The following is a 12,727-nucleotide window of genomic DNA, read 5'->3' on the forward strand; positions in this document are numbered from 1 at the left end:
CTTTCTCACACGTACTCACACCACACACCATCCCCCGCTTGTCTACTAGCGCATACGGCCTACCCCCTCAGTGTCACCCTCCTATTGCGCGCCTGTTGGGACAGGGGGGCTGTGTGACTCCTAACACCTCAACGCACCAGCATCTAATGGTCACAGTAGTCAGACCTCCAGGAGCCCAAAGCCCAGGTGTTAATGACTTCTCACAGTGTTGACAATGCTGTCTTTCTGTTTGTGAATGTGTGTGTCGTCCCAAGTGAGGGAGTTTTAGAGAAGAGCAATTGGATTTGGAAGTGTTAAGAGTGTGGGGGAATAGTTTTTGGAATTGCAGGATGCCTTCTGGCCCAAAAGTACTTCTTCTTTAGACTTAAAGTCCTTATATTATGCTCATTTTCAGGTTCATAATTGAATTTAGAGGTTATATCAGAATGGGTTTATATAGTTTAATTTTCATATCTGGATCTGGATTACATCTGGATTACTCTCCATTGTGTTTTTGTTTATAAACTCTGTTTTCTGCCAACACTCTCTGGGAACATTCACCAGAGAGGAGCTCTTAAATATTCGACTTACAACTGCTCATACTATTCCACAGCTCTTTTTCAAACCTGGAACTTCCTTTGAGTTATTAGTTGGAGGGGCAGCAGCGCTATATGGGATCTACCGGAGACACTGAAGAGGGAAGTGCACTGGAGCGCTGGTTAAACTGACAGCGGAGCTTTCCAACTGCGCTCCCCTCTATTCACCTGGCGAATGTCTGCTCTCAGGCCAACTGCTGCTCCTCAAGAACTAACTTGGACTTCTACAGATCTGCCGCCCTCTTCTTTACCAAATCCTGGCTCACCCCACGCATCCCAAACAGTGCACCTAACCTACCGGGATTCAATCTTTCCCGGGAGGATCGTGTATTGGAGCTCACGGGGAAAACAAGGGGAGGCGGACTCTATCTCTACATAAACGAAGGTTTATCTTGTCCCGACATACAGGCAGAAACTAAAATCTGTTAAACCCGTTGTAAAGAGAGTCAAACCAACGAGTCAAACCTGGATTTACAGCCCTGCTTTGACCGTACTGATTAGAGTGTTTTTGAGGCTGCGGCCACTGATTTGGACAAACTGACAGACACATACATTAGTTTTTGTGTGTGCCGACTAAAACCTTCTGCACATACAACAACCAAAAACTCTGGATCCCAGCAAAACTCAGGCAGCTTTGTCAGTCCAAAGAGGAGGCTTTCAGAAGTGGGGACCAGGCCAGGAACACAACGACCAAGGAGATCAAAGCAGCTAAGCGGAGCTATGCTGATAAGCTGGAAAACGGCTTCACAAACAGCGACGCTCTGCCAGTGTGGAGAGGCCTGCAGACACTCCCAAACTACAGGAGACCACCCCCCAACACTGCTGGTTATGAACAATGGGCTGAAGAGCTGAATGGATTTTACTGTTGGTTTGGAAAGCCCACAGTCACACCCTTCCCCCACACCAACTCACCAACTCAGACTTCAGTCAATATTGTAATGTACCCTTTACTATCCTTTACAATCACCTTCCCCCACCCGTACGCTGTCACCCCCCCAACCCCTCATATGCACTTACAATCTGTGAAGAGGATGTGCGCCAGCTCTTCCAGAGGCAGAAGACCAGAAAGGCTCCTGGCCCAGATGGTGTGTCACCATCCTGAAAATCTGTGCAGACCAGCTGGCCCCTATCTTCACTCGGAACTTCAACAGATCACTGGAGCTATCTGAAGTAACCTCCTGCTTCAAATGCTCCACAATCATCCCAGTCCCCAAAAAACCCTCCACTTCTGGAATAAATGCCTACAAGCCTCTCGCCCTGACATCTCTAGTCAAGAAGTCCTTAGAAAGACTGGTGTTGGCCCACCTGACGGACATCACAGTCCCCCTGCTGGAACCCCTGTAGTTTGCCTAAAGGGCTAACAGGTCTGTGGATGATGTAGTCAACCTGGGACTGCATTACATCCTGCAACACCTCGACTCCCCAGGGGCTTATGCAAGGATCCTGTTTGTGGACTTCAGCTCGGTGTTCAACACCATCATCCCGGACATCCTCAGCACCAAACTTTCCAAGCTCACTGTGCCAGCCTCCACCTGTCAGTGGATCACAAACTTCCTGACTGACAGGTGAGGCTAAGGAACATCACACCCGGCACCCAGACTATTAGCACTGGTGCCCCCCAGGGGCGTGTGCTCTCCCACTGCTCTTCTGACTCCTGAAGTTCCCTGACAACACAACGGTCATCGGCCCCCTCCGGGACGGTGATGAGGCGGCCTATAGACGGGAGGTTGATTGGCTGGCTTGGTGGTCATTTCATGGTGACCACCACAAAATAAACAAGACATTTGTGTTACTGTTGACGAATCAATAAATCAAAGTAACGTGACCATTTCACGAACAGCTGTGAAATGGTCAAGCTGAGTCATGCCATAACCCAAGGACCATTACATGGTCATGGTATTTTTTTTGCACTGCTAAGATGTAGACATTGATTTCTTTTTCAGATTTCAGTGTATTAAAAAAGCTGAAATCTCATCAACATTTTTTGTTTAAGTTGTCGTGGTAGTGAAATAGTACAGTAAACGTACTTTTAAAATGATTTTCGTGCCCGTTGTTTCTAAATGTTGTCACCATTAGCTCTGGTCATAAGCTGCTTTGTCGAGCCTGATTGGATTATCCGAGATCAGAGATCAACACCTTCTTGACCTCTTTCCAAAATCACTCTTGGCAGTGTTGTTTTCCCGTTTTAAGTATTCTGGCGATCAGGTTTGAGAATGTTCTTTCTTTGTTTGTTCAGCCACAATGACGTTTATTTATTCCAAACAAGAAAATTAAAAGCATCAGTTTCTTTATGGAGGGGGACTATTTTACTGGAACGCACATACTACTGAAGCAAAGCAAACACAAAGCCTATAATAACAAAAGATAATAGCTTTGACTACCGTTATAGGATTCAATTATATGCTTTTTTCTTTCGTTAATGTAACAACAAGGCAGTTTTTTAACTGCTTGTAATTTTTTAATACTGATGCCTCTATATGACTGACATAAGCAAACAAAACCATCTTTAATTAATCCCACAATAAGGAATTTCACACTGTTGCAGCCGTAAGGAATGGAGAAAAAAACAAGACTCAGACACAGACAATAAATAAATATAAGTAAAGAGAATAAATAGTCAAATGTATTTACAGTATTGCAGTATTGCACACATTATCAAATTTTTATTGCACGGTTTACCAGTCCTGTTGTGTGTTTTTTTTTTTTTTCAGACAGTAAACATCCCATAATATATCAATGCATTGAAAGATAAGCCGGATTGGTTTACTTGTCTCTAGGGGCAAAAATCATTTAGGAGAAATCTTGAAAAAAAAACAGCCTGTAGACACTGCGACTGATCTGTATATACGCTTCTTTTTTTTTTTTTTTATAGAAATAAAAGAAACACTACCGCCTTTGTCCACAGGGGCGGCCAAATCAACACAAAATGAACGTTCCTTGTAGTTGCTTTGCATTTTTTAGGCTTTTCAAATAAATACATTTGGCCATGTAAACAGATCATGTTTTTTTGTTTTTTACATGTTTGCTGTTTTTTACATGTCTTTTACATGTGTGCTGTAAATGTTACAGTGGACTGGACAATGATAAAATGTCAGTCTACACAAACAGTAGCGGCAGATGCTCGGTGGTGGGGAAGAAATCTACTTGCCCCCCTCTCCTCTTCAACAGCTACAGACTCAGAAATGGCACATCCTAAGGAAAGCTCGTTGTAGGGCTGGCTCTAGTGGCTGGAATTCTGCACCAAGGCTGAATTTTGGGAAAGAGACTTCAGATACAGTATTAGGGGACCACTAAGGTCTATATAAAAGCATCCAAAGAGCACCATGTCATGGGACCTTTAAGGTGTAACAGATGCAACCAGGTGTAACCATGTCTCTTTATTCAACCTCTTTAACTTAATATTACTTCACTTTTACTCTTCTTCATGTCATACAATTAAGCTATGTTACTTTATTGACAATTTGTTTTGTCCTTCTCAAATGGTTGGCCTTAAATTTGTTAAACTGTGAACAACTGCAACTTAACAATTTCCTTGAGGGGAGCAATGTTAAGCCCTTAGAAGCATGTGTCTCATAGGCACATCCTTACAGACTTTACCTGATCAATAAATCATGACTATTGTGGAATTCAGCTGGCTACACACCATCTACAGTAAATTCATAGATGGAGATGTTATGCTTAGTTTTATCAATACATATTTAATATAGTTCATATGAACAATGAATCAAATATCATGTTGCTATGGAGAAAAGGCCCGTCAGAGGCACCCATGAAAGTCTTTTTTCAAATTTAAAATTCATTGTTGTTGCAACTGGGGACAACACATCTAAGCGTGATGTAATAAAACGGAATTCATTTTCACGATCCTCTCGATGGAAAACTCATGCAGAAAACGCAGAAACTCTTTTGGATGAATTTCAATTTCCACAGAAAGCTCTGACCGCGATATGTTGTGTGGATCATTGTCACTTGTGGTCTTTGAAAGTTTGTTTTTATCCCGGTGTTGCGGCTTCACCATCCGAACATCCACAGGGTTTCCCCGATTCTTGCCTCTCCCTGGTTATGAGGTTTGGTTCTGTATCACATGAAAAAAAAGTGACGTCAAAACTCAACCTCTATATCCTAATGCAAGATGTATGAGAGAAATGAGGGTGGGGAAGAGGAGGGGCAGGAAAGAGCTGGTGGGGTCACAATGTCACTGCACATAATGGGGATTAAAGGAGATGCTTATCTGAAGGGAGGGTTAGCAATGGGGCACAAAAGGGGAGAGATGGCTGGATACAGTAGCTGGAGAGCTTTGGAGACCCGAGCTTTTGCTGAACAGTGTTTTTACAACATGGTTCCACCTTCCACCGTATTATAGAGGCTATTTCTGTTTTCTTTCAGGCGGTGTGCGACTTCCCAGGTCTTTGAAAGTTATCTTACAAACCGACTGTATTCATTAAAGATGAATACAATTTATAAGGACTCTGCTTTGTTCAGGAAACAGCCTTACACGCTTAACTGGAGTGCAACAATGGGATATAAACATTTCATTATGATTGGAAAAAAATACCCTTTTTATTTAAGCTTTTTAACAGCCTTTTTGTTCCAGAATTTCACTAGTTTTGGTGGGGACCAAACATGGGAATAATAGAGAAAGGCTTATGGAAGTAGTCTTCCTCCCTGTTGCACTCTATGTCCATATGAGAGGGAAGAAACACGAGTTAATTGCATTTTTTTTCACAGACCGTCTCAAGTGGAAGCAGCTTAATGAGGTTAGGCAGCTCGCCTCATTGAAAATCGCAACTGTTCCTAATTGTGATCTCAAATATGCTCATAATCCCCTGATTTGACAGCAGCAGAGGTTTCTGGGGAGGTATTAAGGTGAAAGAGAGAGAACAAGGGACAAAAAGACAATTAGCAGGGAGAAAAACATGTAAAGTGCAGCAGCTTAAAAGACATTCAGGTTACATTTTAAGTAATACAAACATTTCTGATCTATTGAAATGCTTTGTTTGACGTCTGTTCCTGTTTAGTGTTATCTCCTGAATTATTTCAGTGTGCGTGAGTGAAACCTTTCAAACTGTGCACCGCTTACTTTGAGTTGTGTCATGTTTAAATGTCCTCTTCTTGTTCTCAGTGCCAAGGTGGTATATTGATTGATTGACTGATTGATTGATTTCATTTGATGACTAACCACATACCACACTGCACTGCAGTCATACTTTAAATGTCGCAAATGATAACAACACAATTAACACAGCAGACAATACAATCGACTTATAAGTAGCAGGCGGTGGGGAAGCTATGTAAAACATGCTCGTTTTCTTGGTCATACAAAATAAAAGATTCAAATAAAAACCTTTTTTTACAGATTTAAACATGCTTTTGTGAAATACTTGGTATCAGATTTGTAGGCATATTATTCAATTGTACAGATGCATTGTGGACTACAGTGTTTTTGCCAATAACATTACCCTGGGACTGGTATACCCACATGTTAGCGAGCTGTTGTGTCAATAACTGTGTTGTCAGTATCAGCAGCATGTCCATATTATGACATGAGTGTCATGTGTAGAGTGATGCAGGCTGTGTCAGTTATGTTTTTTAGGTATTTTTAAGATTCTATTCCTCTGCCTTGGTGACAGACATGGCCAAAGGCATAATGTTTTCGAGTTATCTGTCCAAACGTACGTCTGTAAGTCCCATTCTTCTGAAGGCGATATCTCAGGAACAGCTTGAGGGAATTTCTTAGGATAAATTGTTCAAATCTCTTTGAACAGAGACGGGGGTTATGATTGCCACTTAGCCTAAGTACAGCCTCTCAGACCTGCTGGCATAGCTGTAGACACTTGTTATTATCACACATTGTGCAGACTCATTTCGGCATTTTGAACCGTACGTTGAGTTGGTGTAAGTATGGTGGGAAGAGGGTGGAAGCGCTGTCTTTAAAGAACTGTAAATCCATATGATAGCTTTTGGCACAGGTTCAACAGTGTCTTTAACCAAAAATGTAGATAACAACTTACAGAGATAAAACCCACAATGTAGGACCGCTCATTGTGAAACATGATTCTTCTCCTTCTCGTGACAGAATTTCCACAGAGACCTTCAGTTCTCTTCAGATAGTGAACCAGTTGCTTCTCCCTCCATTCCTCACTGTAAAAACAAACTCAGAAATTTCACCTTGACTGTAAACTGTGTCGTTCAGCCACTGTTGAGTCCCAAAACTACATCAATGACATCAGGATATAAACAGAGCCGCATCAATCAGGTCACCTCTGACAAATCCCCCGCAGGGCAGAGGTGAACCATGGCTGTCAGTCCTGTGGGTTGCTTTGAGTGTTGCGAATCACAATAATATTTACCGTGATCGCACACCAGCAATGTTCCACCCTGTGTCTCCCCCGGAGGCAATGTTGATGTTTCAACTCTTGGCACTGAGGCGACTTTGTGGATTGTTTTGATGAAAGAGCAGGATGCGTTTTTGACAGATGGCGGTGTTAACTTCAGTATCAGTATCCAGAAATCAAAGCTGCCAGGGCCATTGTCTAAACTTTATGCTTTAGGGTGCATCAATGGAGCTTTGATCTCTCTGGTCACACAGCCGCTAGCTGTCCTGAGCTGTCACATCCAAAATGGGACACGACTCAAGGCCCCAGATAGCTTCAATATGGGTCCACTGCACCCTAAACAAATCCCGCTGACGGCTCGCCAAACTGCACTCATGTGCAAGTTAGGATTGGGAATATTGTCTAATGTCAAAAATATGTCTGTTCTCTGTTTGTTTCCCCTCTCACTCCTCAGAATGAAAAACAAGCTCTGGTACTTTGAGTTTGGCACCACTGAGACCATATCTGCCACCTGCAAGAAACTCAACGAATGCATAGAAGTCGAGGTGAGTCACAGTTTGATCAAGAAGTCATTGGTTGTTTTACTGACAGAAGTGAGGACACATATCCTTAAATACCCATAATAAAACCATATTTGATGCAACAACAAACAAACAAATACATTACATGCCAACAACATGCCCTGCTTTTCTCTCTTTTCACTGAAAGATGTTCAAGATTCTTGAATGTGCTGCAGAGATTTACAACAAAGCAGTTGTCTCATATTAATGAGATGGGCTATTCATAGTACATCATCCGATTAATGCTCCATAAAGTCACTGATTGCCTCATTCTGTCATACAGTGCTGCATAATCTGTCACCTGGTTGCTTGAGGCATAGCAAGACTCACTCAGCAAGCGTTTTATCTCAAATGTGTTTAATTGATAAAAAATATCCAATTTGACCATCTTTGGATTTTCTTTCATATTTATTTTCAGACAATATTCAAGATCTCATTAGTCACCCACATTGAATGTTATCAGCCGATAGAATCGGCTTTATCAGTTGTTATCATAGGCCTAATGGCTCTACTCTGGCTTCGGGTTGGCTCAGTGGGCCCTTATCATTGATCGGTAAGCTAGATCACCGATCTGTGTCAATATTGGACTCTTGGATTGGTGGATGGGTCAAACAAACAGGACTTTCACCCAGGAGACGAGTTTGTTTCCCGTGTGAAACCTACAGTTAACCTTAACGTTTTTTAAAGCTACAGTGCGTTGATTCTGTCGTTGACAACAAAACTCTTGGCGCGTCCACATGATACAAGCCCTCCGTGATTGCGCCCGCTACTAGCACGCAGTTGCTAGGAGGATTAAAAAAAACATGATGAACTCTGCAGAAGAGGCAATTATCTTCACTTGAGTTTCTGCGTGCGAAAGTCACCGGATGACACAATCAGACAATTAGAAACAGAGAGAGTTGTGTGACGCTGATAGTCTTAATTAGCCTTGTAGCAACTCATTTGACGACTTGAAAGTAACGGATGTTACTTAATTTAAAAAAGTTATGCACTAAAGCTTTAACTACGTAGGCTACGTAAGTTGACTTATTTATGGACGTTAGTATTTTAACCTACACCACTATCTTTTCTCTAAAACTAACAAAGTAGTTTCTGTGCCTGAAGTAGTTTTTCTGTGCCAGATTTTTTTAAAGTATGGTTGTACGAGGTTCTTCCCCATAGTCAGTGTGTTAGCTGCAGAGGACGTGGTTGGCACGCCCTCAGTTTGGATAAACAGACAGGAGTACCAACACAGAAGTTGAGCCATGTACTGCTGTGGATGGGGGGGCAGCAGCTAAACACGTTTTTAGATAAACAAAGAAAGGACCTGCTCCTTCCTAAACCCTAAGCCATTGTCGAACACTATGAACAAATGTCTACATTGAAGATAAGCTTGCTATAGGTAAAGTAGCTACTATTGTAGCAGTACAGTTTAGATTAAAGATTCCCAGTGCCTTCTACATATGTTTAACATTTAAACATGATGTATGAATAATATATTAATACCCATTCACTTTCATCTATCTGGCCTAGTTTAACATGCAACTTAATTTATGTGTGCAGTAGCAGGGGGTCCTTAGTACTCTAGCTGTCTTTCAGCTAAGGGGTCCTCGGCCTCCAAAACGTTGAAGACCTGTGACTTAGAGGACTATGTGGCTGATCTCTGTCACAGCTCTTCGTTGTTCTGGCTACACGGTGGTGCAGTGAGCTCCCCACTCAGGTCAGGGCAGCGGAGGCACAGCCCATTAGAGCTGGGTAATTCAAAAAGTTGCAATATAATTCAATTTCCGATTCGATATTAATTAGGTTTGGGAAATTTCAGTTACAATACCAACTTTGCTTGGATAACAGCGTTTAAGCTTTACGCATCCACATGAAAAGCAGGCCCTCCAGGATGTGCTCCAGGCTTTGAGGCAACTTAAACATAGTAGTCATACGCCTGGCCAGTCACGTGAGGCCTTAATACATCCTTAGGGAAAAGGCACATATTAAAAGATGGATTTGGGGATTTCCTTAATCGATAAAGGATCACTCAAACAAATCAATTTTAATTGTAGAATTGATGATTTTTAACCCAGCCCTACTGCCCATCTTCCGCTGCAAGCATAGTGTGCGCCCGCCGTGCACTGGCCTAGGCTCATTTTACGGTTGTGCTGTTGAAATAACAATGAAATGTTGCGTTACTGACTTTAGACCAGGTTTTTGTTGGTCAATGGCGCAATCACTTCCCGCTGCCTCAAGATAGCAATACGCCAAGAATTCACCTGAAAACACCTCTCTGAAAGACCAGCACACCCACGGGCGCACAAATGGGCGCAGCGGCATTTGCTAGTTAAACGACTTGGGCGCAGGACGTGAAATTAACAACTGCGTCGGTCTTAAACTAGCAAAGGCAATGGCTCCGGGCTCTGCGTTGCAACAGGCGCTAGATAAGGCCCTAAAATTCGACAACCCTTGCTAACATGTACTTAAGTTCCTTTCAAGGAAATTCTAAGCACTTGCGCTCTAGCACTTAACATTATTTTGATTATTTGTTTATAAGGAATACACTCCCAACTTTGGATGTCTAACTTTTGCGCCTACATGGTTTGAATACTCTTGAAGTAGCTTTGGACAAAAGCATCTGCCAAATGAATATAATGGAATATGACTATGGTGTCTGTCATCCGACAGCTTCAGTGCACTTGTAGGGACATCTTTATCTGCATGAAACCTTTGTATCTTTTGTAACTCTTTAGCCACTCCTGTGTAAATGTACAGCTGCAAAGATTAGTTGATCAGTTAACTATTTTGTTAGTCATTAATCAGTTTGAGTCATTTTTTATGAGAACAAATCAAATATTCTCTGATTCCAGCTTTCTAAATGTGATTATTTTCGAGTCTCTTTACTCCTCTGTGACAGTAAACTGAATAGTTTACTTTTTTGTGGACAAAACAAGGCATTTAAGGACGTTATCTTGGACTTTGGAAAAAACATTGATCCACATTTATCACCATTTTCTGACATTTTATAGACCAAACAACTAATCGAATGATCAAGACAATATTCAACGGATTAATTATGTAATTAATCATTAGTTGTAGAAGTGTTTTGTCATTATCATTCTTTTTTTGTCCATTTTCTTTCTTTCTTTTTGTCGCCTCAATTTATTCCCCCCCCCCCCACACACAGTGCGACGGAATCATCATGGACCTCAGCAACACTTCCCTGGAGGGCATCGCTGTGCTCAACATTCCCAGCATGCACGGCGGCTCCAACCTGTGGGGCGAGACGAAGAAGAGGAGGAACTACAACCGCATGAGCAAGAAGGTTCCTGACAGGATGCCAGCCAGCACCGTCACAGACGCTAAAGAGCTCAAATTTTGCATGCAAGGTGAGTGAAAGCGGCTGAATGAGGACTCTTCTTGTTTATTCGTCACACCGTTTCACTTTCTTTTCAGTTTTAGTTTCTTTTATTTGACTAGATAACTCTTGTACTTTCTTGATAGGGTCATGCTTTTCATCAAAATGCCTCCTAGTCACGTGTACAGTTTGGTTTGGTGCAAGATGTTAGTGTGTTTATGACTTACAAGGTTCATAGCCAGGCAAGGACATTTCTTACGTCACCATTTTCTTTCTTCTTCTTGTATTCTATCTGGTGTTTTATTATGCAAGAGCAAAGAAAAGGAATCAACAGCAGCAGGAATGTCTTATAAAATGTCTTATAAAACAGAAAAATTAAAAAACATTACTGTGAAGGCCATGTATTAAAGCTGATTAATGGCATTCGTCCAGTAAAACAAAAAGATGAAATTATTTTTACAATTTATTTTGCATAAATGTTTACAGTGGCTAATCAAATGTGAGGAAAAAGTTGGATTCATACGTGCTCTTAATTCAGTTCATTGCTTTACAGTAAACATCTTTTATGATGTTCAGCTGATCTCCAGGATGAGTTTCATCCCACTGCTGGTTGACTTTGCATTGGATCTCTACAATCATTAGAAAATAGCCCACTCTATGCTTTTGCCAAGGTTGAGTCGATTCATCCCACTTCTGTCTCTTTCACTTAACTTTGTCTCCACATCTCTGCTGACTGAACTAAACCTTGTTTCCATGGAGATCTCAGGGCTGTACTGAAGTAAAGGCTGGAGGAAAGGAAGAGCAAAAGAAAAGAGAAAAGGAAGACAGTGAAAAGAATCTATGGAAGGAACAGGGGTGACTCATATCAGTCACTTTCAGTTTTTTGTTTGTAAGTTTATAAGGAATTTACTTTGTAGGTGATCCGACTTTTGCACTTAATATTGCATTTTAAGTACAAGAATTACAATTGTTTTTCGTCATCAACAATTAACCCATCTCTCGTCTTTCTGCCAGTGCTTTTTGGTAATATGGCACTAACCTAACATAAATGTTTTTGGCGGTGGGAGGAAACCCACGCAAACACACAACAATTTCATCCCATGACGATTGTGATTGGTTTAAAGAAATGCCAATAAACCACAGCAAGTTTTACTCCCATCCCGGAATGCTGTGCGGACTAGCCACTAACTTCTTCCGCTCATCAGCGCGTGGTCTGGCAAAGCCAGACTACAGTTCCCCTAACCAATGCCTCCACCATTAAGACCACATTCGCTGTTGACCCTCACCACCCTGTCCTCTCTCAGTTTAGTCCAAAGCCATCCATTAGGTCCACATGCAGAAGTGTTTTCACCAACAAAACACAGAGCAGACATCTCTACACTACACCGCGCACACACAAGCAGAAACACAAGTTTGTTTATGTGTCGACTCCAATCGTGTTGTAAATCTTCAGCCTGGTATCAACTCTTGACCTAAATCCCAGCTGTAATCCCAAAGTAGCCTCTTAAAAATCATTACATCATTGTAATCATTACCTACATTAGGCTTTTCCAATGTGCTCCTCACTGTTATATTAAGATTCAGGATTCATTTTATTGTGCTACATTCGGTGAAATATGTCTTGGGCACTTAACCCATGCTGCTGCCAAAGTACAAACAAACAAACAGACAGCATGTGTAAACAACAGATACTGTACAATACCATACAACAGACCGTATTATGGTCCTGATGGTGTATAAAAAAAAACATTATACGTTTAAGAAATACACTCCTTGGATGCTTTTATATAGACCTTAGCGGTCCCCTAAAACTGTATCTGAAGTCTCCTTCCCAAAATTCAGTCTTGGTGCAGAATTCCAGCCACTAGAGCCAGTCCCACAATGAGCTTTCCTTTGGATGTGCCATTTCTGAATCTGTAGCTTTTGAGAAGGAAA

General features: G+C 41.7%; 1 protein-coding gene across 6 annotated transcripts in view; it reads left to right on the forward strand.

Annotated features, from left to right (window-relative positions):
- Positions 1 to 12,727, forward strand: part of LOC117953091 (diacylglycerol kinase beta) — a 107,753-nt gene that overhangs the window by 74,156 nt on the left and 20,870 nt on the right. For all 6 annotated transcript variants that reach the window (XM_034885853.1, XM_034885857.1, XM_034885856.1 and 3 more), the window contains 2 exons: positions 7,365 to 7,455; positions 10,622 to 10,823. In XM_034885853.1, the coding sequence (XP_034741744.1) occupies positions 7,365 to 7,455; positions 10,622 to 10,823 (293 nt within the window). The remainder of the gene's footprint in view (positions 1 to 7,364; positions 7,456 to 10,621; positions 10,824 to 12,727) is intronic.

This window comes from Etheostoma cragini, chromosome 11, assembly GCF_013103735.1.
Source record: "Etheostoma cragini isolate CJK2018 chromosome 11, CSU_Ecrag_1.0, whole genome shotgun sequence".
Taxonomy (NCBI): domain Eukaryota; kingdom Metazoa; phylum Chordata; class Actinopteri; order Perciformes; family Percidae; genus Etheostoma; species Etheostoma cragini.